At 38.0% G+C, this 21456-nt stretch overlaps 1 protein-coding gene across 3 annotated transcripts in view; it reads left to right on the top strand.

Moving 5' to 3' along the window:
* The window catches only part of Grm7 (glutamate receptor, metabotropic 7), an 818896-nt gene that overhangs the window by 764617 nt on the left and 32823 nt on the right, over positions 1-21456 (top strand). Inside the window, exons 10-14 of one of the 3 annotated variants that reach the window (XR_001233876.1) lie at positions 301-392; positions 4880-4941; positions 5046-5165; positions 6939-6998; positions 7640-7719. The exons of 1 other annotated variant lie outside the window; for it this stretch is intronic. Coding sequence is in view for 1 of the 2 variants with exons in the window: in XM_005383736.2 (XP_005383793.1) it covers positions 301-371 (71 nt within the window). In the remaining variant the exon portion in view is untranslated. Of the gene's footprint in view, positions 1-300; positions 393-4879; positions 4942-5045; positions 5166-6938; positions 6999-7639; positions 7720-21456 lie in introns of those variants that run through there. One more of the 3 variants, XM_005383736.2, reaches the window with a different exon arrangement.

Genomic DNA, 21456 nt, shown 5'->3' with positions numbered 1-21456 from the left:
GGAAGTAATACCTTGACCAGCTAGATAAATTACTTGGGGGCTGGTTCCCTCAGCTGTTCCAACTCAGAGAAATGGAACCCAACCTCTTTAAGTCAAGAGGCACCAGTAATCCCATGTTCAGAGGTACCTGAATTACGGTGAACTGGTCTATGGGACACTATTGAACCCCCTGGAACAGTGAGCATAATATCTATGGTCTCTATCGCAGCCTCTTCTCCAAAAAGAAAAATGATAATAATGAAAAGGAATATTGTGTGCATATTTATTTTATACATACCTATATATTTACTTTTCCTGTAGACTGTATACCACCAGTAAGAAAGAGTGTACAAAAGTCTGTTACTTGGTACACTATCCCACCAACAGTATAGCTTTTGACTGCTTTCCAAAAGGTAAGAAAACAATCTAATTTTTATTTGTTTATATGTTTTTGTCTACACTGAGAATGCCAAATATTTCCATGAAAACTGTGCATGATTACCTGTAAGTTTATCTATATGAAGAAATGTTTTTTGCAAGAAGATCTGTTTGGTAGCTTACTGCCAGTGGCTGCCGCTACTTATGAGCCTAGTTTGTATCCCAGAGAACATGTTTACAAGTGTATGTTTTTTGCCTAAACAACTAGCGGGTCATTACAGAGGATGGGTTCTAGTCACACTGATATATGCTCTACTTGAAAACTATCAGTGGTGAGAAATTATTTTTAAATGCATGTTTTCATACCCCAGCAATGTGGATTGTTTACAAGGAATGAGGGGGATGTTTCTCAAATATAATGCATATGTTCTGGTTTATTTTTATTAAATACACTCAAAGAATGTACTTTTTCTGGAAATATATCTATTAAAAAAACATGAATGGCTGGTCTTTCCATCTCAAGGCTTAGATTTCCGTTTCTTTTTCACCCAAGAATTACTAATAATACCAAGAGTATTAAAAATGATAGTGCAGAGAAAATGGTGAGTTATATGACAGGTGAACTGGGTATATTAATAAGCTGGCCTAAAGACATTAACTGGTAAATCATTTATGCTTATTTATTACTTTGGGGTCTTATTAATGAATATATGTTCTAAAGAATATTATTAATAATATTTTTATCATTTACCCATTTCAGCCTAACCAATACTGCACTGCTGTAGAAACAGCTCTTGCTTTGGGAAGCATCTTTGTCCACTTGGAGTTAGGGCATTCCAAATGTGGGAAAATAAACAATGAAGGATATTGAGTTAAGTTATTAAAATCAGGTAGTGGCTTTGAATACAATTCTCTCCTGATTTCCTCTTTACTTCTTTCTGTGTTTATAAAATAGCAAGACCTAGCTCCAGTGAGATTCTAAGAGAGTAATCTATAAGGTCATTATGACAGGAGGGGAAAAATATTGCCTAATAGTGCGGACTTGTCTTTCCCTTCCCTACGCCAATATCATAATATCATAGGATTCTTATCAGATCATTGCCCTGTTTCATCCCATCTTTGTTTTCATGATGGTATTCTGAATACAAATAATACCTTTCTCTTTTAATAAAATCCATTCAACACATAAGACAGGACAAGAGTACTTTCAAAGAGTAATTACATTTCCTGTTGATTTTAGACAGGTGCCAACAGCTCAGTCTTTAATTTTGGATGTATTGTTCACATAGTTATTTCCTTTTCCATATCGATATGATCTGTCCTAGTTTTTAGATAGGGCGTTCTTTTCTACAGCGAATGTATAACTGTATTCCAGCAAGATTTCAACTTTATGCAGTACAAGTGTTTGTCAAAACACCATAGCTCATCATTTTAACAGTCCTTTTACATGAGACTTCCTGAGAATAAATGAGAAGAAATTTTCCCTGGGTAAAAAAAAGATAGATTTAATCTCAGTCCATTAAAAATTCTCTTTAGCTGCATTCTAAGTTAATGCTTTTTGGTTTAAAGAAATACAAAATATTTTAAGTCAATCTTTCAGTTAAAAAGTAGCTTTAAGAGGTGATGTTTAGAACTAAACTCAGTTTATTGCTGAGACTGTCTTGCTATAAAAATTTTGATTAGAGTAAATCTGAGAGAGTAAATTGGAAGGTCATATGGGGTGGGAAAATATGGCCTAGAAATGTGAACTATTCTCTCCCCTGTATTACTATGTTGGACTTGTGTCAGATCAATATTCTGTTTCTCCCCATCTTTGTTTTTATGATGGCATTCTGCTCTAATTTCTGATCAATTTATTTATTTATTTATTTTGATACCAGGAATTGAACTCAGGACCTTGTGCTTGCCAGGCAGGCGCTTATGCCACTGAGCTATATCCCCCACCCTTGAGCAATTTTAAAATGCTTTTAAAAATGATTAATAAATACTTTATATAGCTACTGTTAAAGTAATTGATCATAGAAGATGATTTGTTCCATTTATTCAAACAGCGAGTGATTTACCTCTTCAGATTAATAATGAGACTGGTCAGCTCAGAAGACCAGTGAAAGAAGTCACTTTATGTGTGTTCAAGTTCATTTACATAGGATAGCTTCCACAGAGATAAAACTAAAGAGAAAATGTTGATTTAAGAGTGAATTTTGGGGTCTGAGGATTTAGCTCAGTGGCACAGAGCCTGCCTGGCAAGCGCGACGTCGTGAGTTCGATTCCCAGTACTGGAAAAAAAACAAAACAAAAAAAAGTGAATTTTGTACAACTATGCTCATAAAATCTTAATTTCAGCTGCTATGTTCCAACAAAGGCACTCTTTGTACCATTTGATTGTAAGATATTGAAGGAAACAATTCCAAATTCAAGCATAACAATACCAAATGGCGGGAGGGGGGGATACACTCATGTATATCTTTTGATGAAGAATACCCTCCTGTGACAGACATTATAAGCCTGAACTCAGCATGATCAATACTGCTTCCATATTTATCTAAATATTTATAATTTTTATAACTCTTAAAAAGTATCATAAATCTAATGACATCTATCTTTAAATGTACTGAAGAGAAAAACTACATTGGGTATTACCCACAGGTCAGAAAACAGGCTGATGATCACAAGCTGATCATCTAACTAAAATCTCTAAGAACTTAATAATTCAACCTTCCAAATATGGGCATAATAAAGCTGAGTCACGTTTTGACAAGGATTTTTTCTTCTGAGCAAGTACACAGATGATAATATTGTTGACATCTCATTAATTGATTAAGTGGTATTATGAAAATTATCTCTTGTTGCTTGTAATTAATATAATAGATACTTTAGCACTTATAAGCTTTTTGGAACTCTGTAGTGAAAGTAGTTTTGTATCATATTGAGAGTCACTTTAACATTCAGTGTGATCTCTAACTGGAGACCACCTCAATTTAAAATTCACTTTGAAACAGTGAGTACAGCACAGCGAAGTATATTATGTGACCTTTGCCACTGAATCACCTTAGAAATAAATGCAGCTATAAATCTCTACAGCATATTTCTCCATGCCCACAAGTCTTATGAAACACCATCATTTCTGTCATCAGGGTTGATATATCAACATGTCTTCCAAAACCAGTTAATACCTGCCATCCCTGTCCCACAACTTGAGTTCCACATAAAGAATGGGATGAAAGTATACATGGTCAGTATTTCTATGAATTCTTAGCATAGTGGAAATGTACACAGCAGGCCCTAGGGTCATAGAAACTATGTCTTATTTTACACTTAAGCATTGCCTGGTACTATCTGGTCAAGATTTATGAACTTTAAGACTACTGTTAAGTTAGGTCATTCAAAGAAATGCTTGCTGAGCACCTCTCATTTGAGGCAGCCCTGACCTGAGCACTGGGGTTCAAAGTGCACAATAGCCATAGGGAGCTGAGAGGTAATGGAAGACTTAAAGGTAAGCAATTATAACTCCGGATGGCAGGCAGGGCCCTTCATAGGTATACATATTTGTGTGCTACCCAGGGTGAACCTCACCCATGATGTTTTACGTGAGCTGGGCTTATATGGTGGACTCTAAGCAGACATACAAGAAAGACACTTCTGACAGGAAAAAGAATGTGCAAAGAACCTGGAGCAAGGGAATGTGGTATTTTCTAGGAATAGAAAGCAGTTCTGTAAGGCTGATATATTAGGGTTGGAGACAAATATAGCTTCAAAGGATGACATCCAGGAATCCACCTGAGAAGAGCTGGATCAGGTCTCTTTTGTCTTGTCCCTTTAATATAAGGGTCTGGCGAGTTCCAGGCTCTGAGCCTTTTCTAGAACCTGGTAGATGCAAAATAAGTATTTCTGAATGAATAAATGCTTATTAATGAGAAAATAGTCTACACCTGAGTGGGTGAAATTGGACTCTTTCAGATAAAGTGTACAAGGTGAAAAAGACTACTTTGACAAAGTAATTATTTTACTCTGGTATCACATTCAAAAATGTGTTGTAGTTTTTCTGTATAACTACTAAAACTGATGTCAGTGCTAAGTCTGCATTTATGTAATTGATATCTTGTTTGGATGTATTAAACCATGTATAAAACCAACAAAGTTTTATGCTTATTTCTCTCCTTTCATGCACTACGGATATCTATACCATTGTCTTTCAAATGACACGTGAGCTTGAAAGATTCTATTGGAAAATGGATCCTTTGCTTTAAATGGTTAAAGACTGTAATCTGATAAGAACGTAAAACAATCCAATTAATGGTTTTCTGATTGAGTGCATTTTCTTAGGGGTGGCCATTCAGGACAGATTTTGTCTTTTGTGGTCCAAATAGTATTTGCACTTTAAAAGAAAAAAAGGTCCTCAACCAAAGTCAGTTTATCTCTGAAATCTTTCTTCCCTCCAATAATTGTGAATAAGCATCTTCCCAGTACTCAAGTGATGATAACTCTTGTTTCTGCCTATTAAAGATATATCTCAACTTCGCAGATTTTTTCCCTGTACAATGGAGCTTGGATACATTTTAAATTAACTTTCTCTAGGAATCAAAGGTAATCATTATTTTTCTTTATGATCTACATGAATATTCTCATTATTTTTCTTTTCAAGTTGAAGATTAGTTTTGCATTCCCATTATATGTCTGCCCTCTTTCAGGTCTCCTCTGAGGATCTCAGCTTGCTAAAAGAGGACTGTGGTAATGTCTCTGGAACTTGTTCTTGCTGAGCTGACTCCAGCACTTAGAAGTATATGATATGGATCAGCAGCCCCACTTCGGTAAGTGATAGTTTGAGTATTGCTTATGACCTCGCATGTGCTATCTTTTTCTCTGACCAAGAATGAGGAAAACTGGGCTGGGATCTTAAGCCTGACTCTGATACTTAGAGTAACATATACTTTATTTGCCTCATGGATCAGTCAAATTCTGTGAACTCCTCCGATTCCTCTTGTATAAGATAGAAACAAGTTTTCCTTGATGGGAAGCCATCTAGATGGGCGAGAACTATGCACCAAGGCCTCCTTTGTAAAGGTAGTGCGTGTGAAAGGGCATGGAGGTAGCACCATTAGTCTCAGCTCATCTCTATAATTGTTTCCATTTTAATTGGCTTTCCTTTCTCATCTTTTTTGTTCTTTTTGTGTTTGCTGCTACATACTTTCTTTACCATAAAGCATCAGAGTTGTAAGAGATGACGTCTAAATTGCCAATGAAGTTAGGCAAATTTTCTCTAGGTTCAAAAGCTCTGTTTGTGAACTTAGCACTGTAGTCTTTTGATAGATCATTAATAGTCTTTTTGCTTAGTAAAACTGACAGAGAGAAAGCTATCAGTCATTTAGCAAGGCTGCTATGAACCAGACTGACCATATCGCCCGATACCTGAACCGCTCCAAGTGATTAACTTCAGGAAACAGTGGGCTAGCTAGCGAAGTGAAGAGCATTTAAATTACAAATAATAATTTTTGGGTACATGTGGAGTAATAAAATAATGACTGAGTGGAACTAAGTCTTTAAATCTCTGCTCTGATAACTAACATATCTGATTGACTTCTAAGGGCAGCATACAACAAAATCCGTGAAAAGAACCTTTCTGAGATTTTTACTGATATTTTCTAGTTTCATTTTCTCAAACTTATATAAACATGGAACTGACTTGAAGGGTTAGACTCATTTGTCCCAGTCTTCAAAGACCTAGCATTATGCTTTGTAGCAGTTAATAATAATATTGATTATGATTACAGTAGTGCTGCTGTGTAATCTGTAGAACTTACAAAGAATCCCATCAGCCCTTGAAATAGGTCTCACTGTCCCCACGTGACATGTGAAGAAACTAAGACAATTTGGGAACTCAGCACTGCACACCAATGAGTGGTGGAGCAGATGCCTGTACTCGAGTCACCAGGTCATCCTGAGTTCAGTTAAAATCACCAGTCTTCATACATTGATGGTTATAAGCTCTGACTCCTCTGCTTAAGATGGCCAGGTTTTGTGGGAAAACAAAATCAAACTCATAAGAGGATTTTCTAGCATTAAAAAAGGGTATCTCTTCGGATAAAAATGATAAAACGTTAATTTTTACCATAGCTTCAGCCAGGCATGGTGGCACATGCCTGTAATCTCAGCACACAGGAGGCTAAGGCAGGAAGATCAGTGTGAGTTTGAGGCCAGCCTGGGCTACCTAGTGCATTTAAGACTAGCCTGAACTATATAGTGAGACCCTGTCTCAAACAAACAAGCAAACAAAAAGCACCAAAAAACAAAAACAAGACAAAACAAAACAAAAATATAGCTTCATCACCTGCTCTTCTCCCTCTGCTTTTTTGCAACAGCAAAACCCAAAAAAGAAAGTGACCACCAGGGTCATGATCATCAAGCAGCTGAAAATGTGATTAAGTTGACATCCTAGGGCTAGCATGAAAAATGCTAGATTTTAATTCTAGGAACTTAATTCCTCTTTCTCTAGTTTTGGTCATGTTTGAAAATTTCATTTGCAGTTTAATTTGCTGTGGTTCGCTAAAGTCCAGATTGAGACTTGAGCTGTTATTTCTTCTTAGGTAAAAAGTACAGCTGCGACTGACCGTCTTCTCTGGCACGCAGTCCAGCAGTTGTTCAAGGTAAGTACCCTGCTTTGTCTTTCTAAGTACCCTAAAGAAGCTTTGCATCCTAGCCTACCAGTGAATATAAGAGTGAAGAAGACCTGGTCAAACTAGTATGATCCTGAAATGTAACAGCAGTGCCATCTCAATGTTCCAAAATAATTGGAAGAAAGACACTAAGGAAGTATTGCAACCGTGGCCCACTAGAATCTTGTCTAGGAGTCTAGGAGCTTTGCTTAGGGAAAACATTGATGCCACAAAATGGGGAGATATCCCTGTGAAGAACTATTGTTTCCACTGTGACATAACCCTGAATAAGCCAGTCTTCCTGGGTACTGGATTCTCAGTGCTGCTGGGATAGGTCAGGAGGGAGAGTCAATTCAGTGGAAACTTCTACCCCACTCTCATTTGTAAAATAAAAAAGCGAGTAAAACAAGGGCTCAGCATATGAAACTGTGCTTTACACAAACTAGGAAAGCAAATGATCTCCATAGGCCTCGGTTTCCTCATCTAAAAAGTATAACATAGTAATTCTGAGGGCTAAATAAAGGTAAAGCACTTAGAACACAGTTTGGCACAGGACATATGCAAATGTTAACTGTCAGCGTTATTATTTTGTCATCTAAAATTAATGAATTTTCTGTTTCTCTTTCCTCTAGGAAAGAATTTTGGAGATTCTACTCTGACAGCTTTCTATTTTATCTGTTATATGTGTACTTTTTCTGTACCACACACAATAAAGTTTGAGAGTATCAAGCAATCCATCTGCATGTGATTTTTGTTTAGAAATACCTGCAGGATTTTCAGATTGAAATATCAATATTTCTCGGGTCGTATCCTCAACCTTTTTAGTATTGATCCTTTCTGGAACTATGGTGCCTTAAAGCCGACATCTCACTGCACTATCAAATGAGCTATCTGGGAAATCACATTTAAACACACTTAGTTTTCATCTAATTTCATAACACTGCACATATTTCCTGGCTTTAGGCATAAACACATTCAGTATGATTATTGTTGTGGTGATCTTTATATTAAATTAGTATGGTGCTACCTGTTTGTAACTCAGACATAAGGAAAAATACCAAAGTCTTTAAAGATTTAAAACATCTTACTGCATCCTACCTCTATCAAAGATTTAAAACATCCTACATGTGGCAGAAAATTTCCCAAGGAGGAAACTTCAGAAACGCATTTAAGTTTCTATTCAAGCTAATTTAAGTCATTTGTTCCCCTAACCTGGTGCTCGTGAAAGGTCAGCTCTATTTAACAAGTTTCCCTAGTGAGTCTCACACACATTCAGGGTAAGGAAACATTTTCCTTAATTTTGTCTGATAATTAACACATGCAAAATGACACTGACATGATGGTGATCACCTACACATACAAGTATTAAACTGGATATTAAACTGACATGGTTTTGGAAAAGCACTGGAGATACTGTACAAGCAATCTGTACTGCAACCCTGGGAACTCATCTCTGTCTGTCCGCAAGCACTGTGGGAAGCTATTTCAGGGCCTTCTCTCAGGAGGCTCTGCAGACTGCTGTTGCAGACTAAGGATGGATCTATTTGCAGAGCTCAGTTCATAGAGCAGGAAAACATAGTGCTGTCATTTGAAGCTGAATTTCCATAACAGCCAATAAGGAGCTGGGTCAGTATTTCTTTTTCCCGTACTGTGTGGGTCATAGTAACTATTTTGGGCAAAGTGAGTTCATGGGTCCTTATACAATCATTTCAAGTGACTCAGGAGAGCAATTCTCCATTTGTTCAGCCCTGAAATCTTCAAGAGATTACTATTTTTAAATCTTCATTTGTGCTTTTCATGCTCTGCCCAACCTTTAGTCATCAGAACTTTTAGTAAATGAGTCATGACCTTACAGAGAGGCAGCAAAGCGCTCAAGATAAGACAGAGGATGGTAGGACACGCTCCTGGATGGGAACTAGCTCTGCCGTTCTCCTAGACTGTGACACAGGCATGGTGCTCCCTCTCTAGGCACCACTTTCCTTATCTTCAAGCTGGTTATAATGTGGGCATCTGCTTCATAGGGTCATTGATGAGATTAACATGTTCACGACAAGGCCTTAATTCATACGCTCGCTGTCGGATGACTTAAAGCACCAGTGATACATGCATGACTGTCTCGTCAGGTGGCTTTTAATTTTATTAGTAGACTAATAAAAGTGCTTAGATCTATTTGTACCACCAGTGGTACAAGATACCCAATGGGACAGTCATGTGTGAACTGCCACACATGACTGTGGCTCTTCTAGATGGCAGGAATGTGTTAAAGGAATTAAGAAATATACAACACTAAAAAAAAGAAAGAAAGAAAAAAATACAAAATGCTGAACCCACCACTTGGCCTATAATATCAGGCTAAATAATTTCCCATTAACTCCTCTTAATGACTGCAACCAATTGAGTTACACTGTCAGTCTATTACACTGTTAGTAGCCACAGAAAACTACTTACATTTAATTACAATTAATAAGAAATTAAACGTTTTGACCCTCAATTGTACTAGTTACATTTCAAGTGATCAATAAGCATCATGGCCAGCAGTGGCCACATTGAAGAGCAAAGATGCACAACATTCACATTATCACAAAAAATTCTGTTGGAAAGCACCGAGCATAGATTAGAGGAAATAAAAAAGAATTAAGAAGTTCCCTTAAAGAAAAGATACAGTTTAGTCTTTGCCCTCTCTATTGCTTATAAGAGACTGGTTCTGACTGGGTTGGGTTCTGTTTCTTCAAGGTCTTAATAGTTTTTTTCTGTGGGTATTGTTTTCTGTTTTTTTATCAGTACATATTTGCAGTACATAACTGTTATATTCCTTGTCAGGAGTTGGTACATATAAATAACATTCTAATTCTCTTTCCATCCCCTTCCACTCCTCTCCTGCCTTCCTTCCTCCCTTGATCTCTTGATTCCCTTCCTATTATCTATCTTTCATTTTACTGTTTATTTATATTGTGGCTTTCTCACATATGAGAAACCATGTGATATTTAAGCTTGCGTCTTGATTTATTTCACTTAATAGTATGCTGTCAGGGTGGAACCATTTTCCTACAAGGGACTCACGTTTATTCTTCTGTATGCCAGAGTAGTTCTCCATTGTGTTTAAATGCATTTTCTTTATCTGTTCTTTTGTTGATGGACATATAGGCTGCTTTCAAGGCCTAGCTCTTATTAATTGTGCTGTTATAAACATGAGTGTGTATGTATCACTGTAATATGATAACTTTAACTCTTTGGGGAAGATACCTAGGAGTGGAATATCCAGGTTGAATGGAACTTCTAGTAAAACATGGTTTGCACTGCAGAGTAGAAAATGCATCCTGTAAGGTAGCAACTAACTGTCAGCCAGAACTGATTTCACTTCATTTGGGAAGATTACTATAGTTCCTTTCATAAGCTGCTTACAGTGCTCTGTATGTATTGATTTTATGGGTAAACATAATTCTCGCAGAAGAAAGATGGGGTTTTTTTCTTAATTAATATCCCAATGGCAGCAGTGCAAATATTTCTTTACCATGCCACTATACGTCAGCAACAGAAAAGCCAAGATAAAACATTCAAGGATGTGAACATGGACTTTTTTGTAACCATAAAGTATTTCTAGGCACTTTTCACATATGAATGGCCCATTTGGTGATCTGGTGTTGGCTCAAAATGCTTGGTTTTTTCTCTTAAGAGTGAAATTGATGTATTTTACTTGTTGTATGTGTGGCTCATGCCTGTCATCACTGTCTGGTAGGTGTTTTGTTACTGTTTGAGAACAAATGAAAATACAGAAAAAGGGCAGAAGGTAGATATCCTTTCCGATAAGCATAAGATTTATCTGAAACAGCAACAGTCATTGATACTGTACCTTAGCCAAAGGAGTCTTTGCCATTAATTGCTATTATATAAAGGCAGAATTGTAAAACTATAAAGGGAAGCTAGGAATGAGAACAAGACCAAGACACTTAATCACAGAACACCTCTGTCAAACTGATGGAATATACCACTGTGAACAGGGAATCTCTCCCAGTGTCTTAGATGTGTCACACTACAGAACTCAATTTGGAAAAGGGCCAAATAACTGGGAAGGAAGAACTCATTTTTTGTGAACTTGCATACAAGTTATGCATTTTCATTAAGCAAAAAAACTGATTATATTTATCACCAAATCTTGTCCATAAAACAAATCCAATAGGTCTATAAAGGTTATATCATGATCAACGCAGTTACAGTCAACTTACCTTTATATACCATTTCATAGTTGTTATTATTAACTTATATACCCAGGGCATTTCATCTTCAGCGCATCTTCCTGAGGTAGGGAGCATTATCGTCATTTATAACTAAGGCTCAGGAAGGTTAAGAAAATCATCCAAGGACATACTGACAGAAGTAGTTTAGAGCTCATTCTGACCCCATTATACCACAGCATCTCTTCATTAAAGAGCTGCAATATCTTTGCACTGACAAGTTAATTTTAAGCCAAGGAAAAAACAACAACAAATCCTTCATCACAGTGTTTAGATACAGGAATTAGATACAGTATTTCGTTTTCCTCTACCCATCGATGATCCTTAGCAGTAAGTACCCTCTGTTGACTTATCAAGGGAAAGGAGATAGCTGAAGTTAGAGTGGGAAATGAACATGGATGGCTATTAAAGGAGGAAGGAATTATTGATTCTGTAGAGGGATTTATGCTTGTATCTCCCCAGGGCTGGCAAGGCTAGGGACGGGGTGCCATGTGATGGGAGGGAACACAGCCCACCTTGTACCTCTGTTCAGCTTTTGTCTTTCAATGTGAGTTGACAAATTCCACCATTACTGCAGGGGCTACAAAAGAACTAAAAGTGCCCGGTTCAAATCTGACTTCCCATTTTCAAGCACACAGCCTGTGACGCTCACTAAGGAAGTGTTCTCTAGGCTGTAAAGAATGAGAAAATGTTCTTTTGACTACTAGTCTTGTAGAGAGCATGGAGCAGCACCCCAAACCAACCAACAAAGTTGTGGTGTGCTCAGGACTGTACATATAAAGCTGAGACAGAGCAAGCTGTGGCTCCCAAAGGAGTTTCCAGCCCCAAGAAGCAGGCAGAACAAGTAATTCGATGTAGGTACCTTTATGTTGATCCATGCAGAGGTATGTGAAAATGGCTGAAAGTAGAGGATGGTGCAAGAGGACACTGTAACCATGGCTTACAGGAAGAGGCAACATAAGAAAGGGTGTTCTAGGCAGGGTGATTTTTTAAACTAAGCAAGGTCAAAAGTAAGGATAGTAGTGAGGGTAAAGGCAGCAGTAGCCTTGTTAGATAACACATACAGAGTACTTAACTCTTGCATCAGCCACTACTCTCAGCACTTCATATGCAGTAATTCATTTAATTATATAACTTTATGAAACAGGTATCATTAGGCTCATTTTACAGGTGAGGAAAGTGAGACATAGAGATTTTTCAATACCTTTCCTAATGTCACACAGCTGATGTGAAGAGGATTTTGAAGACAAGCTCAGGCTACCTTGACTCAAAGGCCATACTGCCTTGCATTGGAAGTTAGAAGGTTTCTATCTTAATGGTAGGCCTTTTTTTCGGTATAGCTAGACAGAGTTTGTCAAGCTGAGTGCTACTGACATTTTGGGCTGGACAACTTTTTGAAAGGGTCTGCCCTGTGCACTGTGTGATGTTTTGCAGCATCCTTGGCCTCTAACCATTAGTGCCCTCCCTACCCTGAAGTCTTGACAATTGAAAAGAAAGTTCCTCCAGAAGCTGTCAAATGCTTTCCAGGACCACATTGCTTCTTACTGATTATACCTAGGATAGTGTATGATGTTAAATCTAGAGAAGAGAAATATATGTATATATAAACTCAACTGTGAATATTCTCCAAATCTATTCTGAAGACACTGAGAGTATATCCTGCAGTGCAGGAGGTGTCATTTAGGGTTGCAGGACAGAGGAGCAGAAGAAAGAAGTTTCTTGATCAGGCAGTAGGTTCTGAGGAAGGCAATGCACGTTGATGAGTTAGTTTCCACCTTTGCAAAACAAAGTGTGATCAGACTTTATAATTTCTAATACTGTATATGGCATAGTGTAATCCACAAGGAAAGTTCAGGAAATGACTTGACCTCATGGCCTCTAGGAGGAAGTCATCCCCTGACCCAAAAGCATAGAACTCAGAGTACACTCTCAGGTATGAGGTAAGGAAACTTGGATATGGGAAGGGATACATTACCCAGTTTTCAGAAGCTCTGATGGTAGGTTCTGTGTCACTGTGTAAGCATGGACACAGTTACATAACTGGCAAAGAGGCTATCACTGGAGAAATACTTGGTAACAATGGCAAACAGAAATATTTTTCCCCTAAATATGCATGAACAAAAATTTTAAACCAAGGATATAAGTTTTCAGAGCAGATCTCTTATAATCAGGGAGGAAAAATCTATTCAATTTCCAAGTATTCTACAATAAACATGCTCCTTTTATAAAACAAAATATGGTTTACAATTGTTTTAACTTAAATTTTTATGATTAAAATTGATATCATTCAGAGTTATCCCTAGGGCAGAGAGCTGACAACACCAAGCTAATCATGCCATGTATGCTTAAAAAATCAGCTTTCTTCTTTTTTACTGTCTTTTCTAGCTACCAGTGAATGTTTTCTGATGTCATTGAAATGATTAGAAAGATTTTTTAGTCCTCTTTTCAATGCTGCCATGGGCATTTTTTAAGGATATATATATATTTCACATGTCATAAAGTACATCATAAATGTATGAAAGTTTTAATACATTATTATAATTTGGTCAACCATCACTATACTCCAGTTTGAAAATATTTCCATTACACCAAAAAATTCTCCTTGCAGTATATCCCTATTTCCATCCCTAGCCAGCCAATAGATAGCAAAACACTATTGCTGTCTTTGTAGGTAAGTTTCACAAATAGAATTACAAATTACAAATAAAATTACAACAAAAAAGGAACTTAACTGCTGATACATGGGGCATGGGTGGATAAATCTCCAAAGCCTTCTGCTGTGTGTGAAAGAAGCCACATGAAAAAGACTATCGGGTTTTTTTATTGTTCTGTGGATTGAACCAAAGCCCTTCACATTAAGCTACATTCCTAGACAGTTTTTATTTTTTGAGACAGGATCTTGATAAGTCACATTTTGAATATAGTGTAGCTTCAAGCTTCTAACCAACTTTATTGTTTCAAACTTGGGTTTCTCTTAAAAGAATAACTTCATTGCCTAAGGAAAGTTATCTGATCCCAGAGGAAGCAAGCAGTGCATCTTGGGCTGCAGAGCCAAGAGTCAGAGTTACACTTTGTAGTCAGGCTTGGGCAATATGCTGGGATAAACATCTCCCTATCTTAGCTGCCTCTTCTGTCAACACAGGGGTTTTGAATACCTTCTGTCAGCAGATTATTTCAAGCTTAAGGTTGCAAGATATGGTCTGATGCATAGCCAACGGTCAGTAATCAGTACTCCCTCCAAATTTGCATGTAAGAGGACCATTCAGGACTTTTGGGATGGAAGACCTGCCTTGGGATCTTTTATAGAGCCTCATTTCTATTCAGATATGGAAAAATCCTGCCTTTAACAAAGACAGGTCCCAGTCATTTGATACATTGCTCAATTCAAGGCAAGACCTTGTTCTCACAACCCACCTCAGTGTGGTCTCCGTGACAGCCAGGAGCACTGTGAACTGAGGCAGCACCCAACTTCTCAACTGCGAGCACATCAATCTCAGCTTGCATTGTGGGGGGCGGGGAAGAACCTAATAGATTAAACTGCCTCCAACAGATTTGTTAAAAAAAAAAAAATACACCAATACAGAGCTTCATTCTAGATCGGCCATGAGGCTAAGAGTGAAATTTTAAACAGCTGGAGTGTTTCAAGCTTTACAGTTTGTCTTTGAAGGAGAATGCTAAGCTTTTAGATTCTTCATAAATAGTAAATAGATTTAGTCACAAATATCCTGTAATATGCGCTTTGTTCTTTTTATTCAAAGGCAAGTTGCAATTTCTGATTAAACATGATAAATCTTTATACCATATCCATTGCATGGGGATAACAGCTAACAAGAAGTACAGTTTCCGTGCTGATAAAGAGCATTTAAAGACATTAAATCCCACACATCTGCCACACATTGTTGGGAAAAGAGGACACTGAGCAATTTCTGCTGGCATTTTAAGGACAGCAAACAGCTGGCATGGATGTACATAGTTTTAATATGTAAGGAAGCAATTTATCTCATAGGATTTCATGATCAACCTTCACCTCTTTGGAGATTCCTTTATTCCTTTAAGACATAATAAATTTCTTCTTCAAGATAAATCTCAGCAGAATGCAAGCAGTCAGAAAGTGCAATCAATGAACTTCCACAAGGACAGAAAAAAGGGAAGCCTTGTTTTCTTCCCTACCTCCAGGAAATGGGAGCAAAAAATTATTTAGAAATTTGAGGGAGAGCTGGCTTCAGGTGTGTGGTTGGAAATAACACCGTCCTGACACCTGCCTGGGTAGGGTGAGAATGAGTCTTTGGCTGAGCAACCTGGAGGCCTTGGCCATTACGCGGTCCTGCCTTCCCCAGAGATATTCTTTCCCAGCACCACTGGTTTTCCTTGTCCGTTGGAAACCTACCTATGGAAGCTAACAGAGAAAATACACTTGGCTGCCTTTATTTCCTGCCATCTCTTCTGTCCTCAATAAGAGTTCAGCACTGAATGAAGAATGAAATGAAACCCTTCATAGACACTTCTCTCATAAAACTCTCAGTCCATACAGTTGGATGGCCAGCTAGCAGGGATTCCTAAAGGACGGTGTTCCGTACCAGGATTACTTGCAATCCAAACACTAAGCTGAACACAGTGCAATGTCACTCATGCATGTCAGGCCTGCCAATCACTCACTACCTTTAACAAGACGTCTGCAGGCACCAAGCTTCATGGAAGTAGAAACCCTTTGTTTCCCTCTTGGCGCTTATATCGTCACTATCTGGCACAGTCCTTGATACATGGTAGATGGATCACCCATTATTTTTTATTAGCATGCATTTTCACCTAACATCAGTTGAACCCCATGAGTTTCACAAAAGAAAAATGTCAAAAGAGGACTGAAAGGAGGGAAAAGTTGTTCTTCCTCCTTTCCTGTCAGCTTAGAGCCAGACCTCCCCTCCCAAGTGCGGAATAAGCCTAGCAAAAATGCAATATAAATACAGTTAAATAATTCAAGAATCTTCAGCTACTGGCCTTAGCAATTAATGAGCAATTTAAGACAATGCTTCTCAAATTGTAACATGCAGGCCATTAGTCAAGGATCTTGTTAAAATGCAGGCTTAGAGGGGAAAATAGGTGCTGGGATTCTTCTTGAGCCCAAACCCACGCTGCTCTCTTCAGGCCATACTCTGGACCATGTGGTTTTAATGGATTTTGAAGGAAAATTTTTACGAGACCCAACTTTTGCCCTTTATGCTGACTTTGAAACCTAATCCCGTGGAAGATGAGAGTCTCCTCGACATAAGCATTTTAATCTGACTGCGCAGAGTCATTGTATAATTAAATAGTGAATGTGAAAATTTGGTGTAGTCCAATTGGTTGTCATTATCTGAAGGTGTTTCTATCACTTTCAGCAGGAAACATACCAATATGAAAAATTATAACTTCATTTATGAGGTGTTTTGGGATATTCTTGTCAGTACAATGGTGTAAAACACTAAAGTAATAAAGGCATAAAGGATAAAATATTCAAACGCCATTTGCACTGTCATCTACACTGATCTTAATTACAGACTACAGATTTTCATCTAATTGCTAACAGCAAGTTGGCTCTTGAATAATTAGGAGGAGGAGGAGGGGATGCAACTTACCGTCATTGGAAGAGTCTGAGTACAAAAACACTTTTGTTTTTCAAATGTCACAATGACATTTTCAAAAATATGAGGTAGAAAGGTTGTAATAAAAAAACTAATGCAAAAATTAACCCAGTGTTGGATTCTAATGGCAAGGCAGGATGATCACCGGCTGAAATATGCATGTTCTGTCTCCATGGTCCTCAACATGCACTGCTCCTTTGAATCTTTTTTTAAAATATTTTCAGTACTGGGAATTGAACCCAGGGTCTTTCCACTGGCCTATATATCCAGCTCTTTTTCATTTTTCATTTTGAGACAGGGGATCAATAAGTTACCCAGGCAGGGCTCAAACTTGTTATCCTTCTGCCTCAGCCTCCAAAAATGCTGGGATTTATAGGCGTGTGCCACTGCACCCATCTTCCATCTGTCTAATGCGTGCTATTGCAAGTTTTTTCCTAAGAAAGATAAAAGTCCTGTCATCAGAAAGGGCCAAGGAGATTCCCACCAAAATAAGAACACAAACTCACCCAACCCGTAGAATGAAGTTACTAAGTTGCCGGTTCATTGGCACCCATCACAGACAAAGAATTTCCAGGACATGTCAGTAAGAGGCATAAAAGGATCTATTAGGCAGAAATGTAAATGTACATACTCAAAGGAATAGAGCAGAGATGAGAGGAAGAGAGAGGCAATGTGATCTTGAGCTAGGTGTACTCACACAGCTTTGGGGTTTCTTTAAGGTGGGTAACCGAGGATGTGCATGCCGACTGTCTTTCAAGTGACGCTAACATTGGACTGTGTTGAAATGCAAATTATTTACATGTGTTGAAAGTTGAGATATGCTGCCCACTAGTAATGCTGCTTCCTTCAGGATGGAAGCCCAATTTATAGGTCAAACCACGTGCCCAGAGCTCAATCAATAGATTTATTGTGTCTTTAAGAACTTGAGGACATTTTAATAGAATTTCCTGGAAAGCAAAAGAAGGCTTGAGTGGCTTTTGTGTCCTGAAGCTGAAGTTTTCCTTCAAAGTACAATTTTAAAATTCCAATTTCTGTTGTTTCTTTTTATGCTACCTTTATTTCTTCCAGCTGTTATCAGATCCTAGTCAGTGTCTGTATCCAACGATTGTAATGAGAGGTCATTGAAAGATTGCATGCTCTGTTGGATGTCCTCCCACATGGGCACTGGTGTTAATTCTGCACATGGTTCTGCTACTTCAGGTCTGAAAGTTCCTGCAATGAAAGAGATCTTAAAGTCATTTAATTAAGGATTTAATCATAGCTAGGTCACACCTCTAAATGTGATCTTTCACAATATGTTTGAATACCTTGGACAGGAAACATTACCATATGGCCCCATATTTGCCATCTTCAGATGATTATCCTTCACATGTTATCTCCTAAGTGATGACATGGAGGGTGTCTATGTAAGGCTTGCTGGAAAATGACATTATTTGTAACTATGATTTCCAAGTTCAAAGGTTTTAGAAAAGAGTTTTGAAAATTAGGTTTGTAACAAATTTCAGAATCTAATGTTCTCAAAAATCTTAATGAAAATTTGGGAGTTTCCAGGAACAGGAGTTTCTTACCAGGTTATATGCATGAAATGGCTACAGTTCTTGGCTTGGTGATGATCTCTTCAAATTCTTAAAAAAGAACATAAACGAAAAACTTAGTAACAATATGAGTATGCTGATAAAAAATTTGAAAGTCTTTTTATAATAATATCATGAATGTGTTGAATTTGTATTTAAAGAAGACAATAGCTTCTCCCTTATTGAAAAATGTAGTAATGACATGTAAATGTCTAGTCATGATGTGAATAGATTTTGAATCCAACCCAAGCTTTTTCCCTCTCTAATGTTTTCAATAATATGATGTCTTGATTTGATGGGGGTGAGGGCACTGGTAGAGCCAATATCACTCAGCTAACTGGTGGACAACCAAAAAGGTGGCAGTGGGCTTCAGTATAGATGAGAACACACATGTGTGACATGCACAGGTGCACCTAGACCTGCCGGAAGACCTGTCCATTTGCCCTACCATTATATCTCACTAGCAGAGGCAGAGAGCTCCCTGGGCACGTCATGAGTGAACTCCTGGAGCCCCACTGTTACTGGCCACTAAACCTAAAGCAAGAGTATAAACCTAATACTCTTGCTTTACACTCTTATACTCTTGCTCAATCCTAGCCAAATCAAAGGAGGCCATATATTTTGGTAAAAAGAAAAATGTTTTTATTTAAAGCTAGCTCTGAGAAGATGGAGGGGCCCATTTGGGTCAAACTATCATCTCGCTGTGTACAGGAGGACAGGGGTCTTTTATGGCAAGGAACAGGGTCAGGGGACAGGGAGATAATGCCGATCTCCACAGTTGCTTTATTACTTCCAGCTGTCTTCAGCTCATCCCTCTCTTTTGTGTGAAGATGCTCGGGCCCAGCATCTGTATACTCTGTCATTTCTTTTGGAATGAGACAAGGAAAGGATTTAACTATGAGTTTAGCAGGAGGAAGTATAAAGAAGTTCCTTACCTCTAAAATTAAAAAATCTGATTTTAAAGTTCCATTTTATAATTTCTATTACACCATGGGCCTCTTATCCACTATGGTAGTGAAACCTACTGCAGGGAACCTCATGTCCAGGTGATGGAGTACCTCTTTGGTGACTCTCCATGACAGAATGACAGAAGCAGGAATTTAGTCATTGTATCCTTCACCTATGATAACCCTGAGACAAGTCACAAGTTCCCTCTCTGATCATGAAGACTTCAAAGGAGGCTCAGACACCAGATAAGGCTCCTGGTAACTACATAGCATTAACAGAACCAAAGCCTGAAGGGATCAGTACCTCACAACCTTGCACAACTATAGACCAAGATGGCACCACCTTGGCCAACTGTCCTAGGCACCGGATGATGCCAGGAATTCTCTTTTTGAAAGGAGTGACTCAGGACAAAATTACAGAGGGAAAAACATCTCATAGTACCTCCCAGATGCAAATGATGACTCTGAGTATCTCTGCTCATCCTAAAGTCACTTTTTCTGATGGATGATCAATTACAAATGAAAAGGTGTTAGCATCCTGCTCTACAGCTGCTATCTAAAGTCCAGTCTGCAGCCTGCTCACATCACAGTGACTTGGGGCTCCCGAAAACCGTGCAGAACCATGGAGCCACCCCAATCCAAAAAGTTTGTTCTAACTGATAATTAACAAGGGGGGAACTGCAACTGTGAAAGACCTCTGTGAACAAGAAACAAAGAAATTATGAAACTTATCTATGGAAATCAAAAGTCATTTTCTTCTTCAGGTTTGGTCCACAGATGCATAGGTATGAGCAGAAAATAGGATTGAAAGCCATCTAAGCAAAGAGAAGAACACATGCAAAGGCCCTACTGTAGACTTTAAGCACAGGTTAAATATACAGAACACTATGATCTGATTTACAGTTTTAAAAGCAAATCACAATGATAGCTGCTTGAAGGAATAGGTAAATGTGGATGTCCAGAATTCAAGATACTTGAGATGTGGCAGTGATGTTGATTTTGATCAAAGAGGTGGTGGTAGAGATGAAGAAAAGTAAAAGGAGACAGATAATATTTCAGAGGTAAAATTAACAGGACTTGATGATGGTTAAGTCCACCTCTCTACCCATAACAAGTTCCAGGGATGTGTACTGCAAAACTTATGTCTATATGTTTAGATTGAGGTCTGAGAGCTCCAGATATAAAACAACTAAATATGTTGGTTGCATCTATAAGAGCAGTATTATCTAAATGCAGCTGATCTTTTTGTTTACCTATACTATGTAGTAGAGAACACTTTTTCCAATCCACAAGACCAATTATTTTGAGATCTTTACAAAGTTCTGTCCACACATTAAAGGTATAATCCTATGCCAAAAGGATTTCATGTGTGTCTGAAGAGTTTAATTCAGCTACAAAGTTTAGAAGGAGTATTCCCCTAAAGTCATTCCCACTTCTGATACCAACTGCAAATTTGTGAAGAGTTCTCTAAACCACTACCACATTTTACAGTTCCCTTAGAAGAGCTCCCAAAACTCACTAAAAGCTGTTACATTCATAATGCAAACTGTTACTGGGAAAGATTATAGATGAAAATCAGCCAATAAATAAAAGAAGTGCATAGGACAGAGTCCAGAAATACCAAACATGGATTCCTTTCACCATAAGGTCATGGACATGTCCCTGTTCAGTATCTGTGTGTGGCAATACATACAAGGAAGATACTGAGGTTCAGTGTCCACAGTGTTTGCAGGTACTCCATTATGTCTGCATGATTGATTGACAGGCTACCCATGTGACCTAGTTCAGTCTCCATTTTGACTGATAATGCATAATCCAAAATTCCTACACCCTAAATCATGTTGTGGTCTTATTTCAGATCACCAATTCCCACTATAAATCACATGGTAACTAACTTACAAAAGCCCTCAGGTACACAAAGATAATTTCCCAGGAATGAAAAATCCTTTGGACCAAGGTTAAATTATCTATTTATAAAATGCTGATGACATCAAAAATTGATGATTTAGATGACTAAATGAACTTAACCTGAAGGTAAAGTAATATTGTATTAAACCAGGAATATGGGCTTGTAGAAA

This window comes from Chinchilla lanigera, unplaced genomic scaffold (assembly GCF_000276665.1).
Source record: "Chinchilla lanigera isolate Chin_1 unplaced genomic scaffold, ChiLan1.0 scaffold00020, whole genome shotgun sequence".
NCBI classification, from domain to species: domain Eukaryota; kingdom Metazoa; phylum Chordata; class Mammalia; order Rodentia; family Chinchillidae; genus Chinchilla; species Chinchilla lanigera.
Note: the sequence above shows the minus strand (reverse complement) of the source record. Positions and strands in the feature narration are given on the sequence as shown.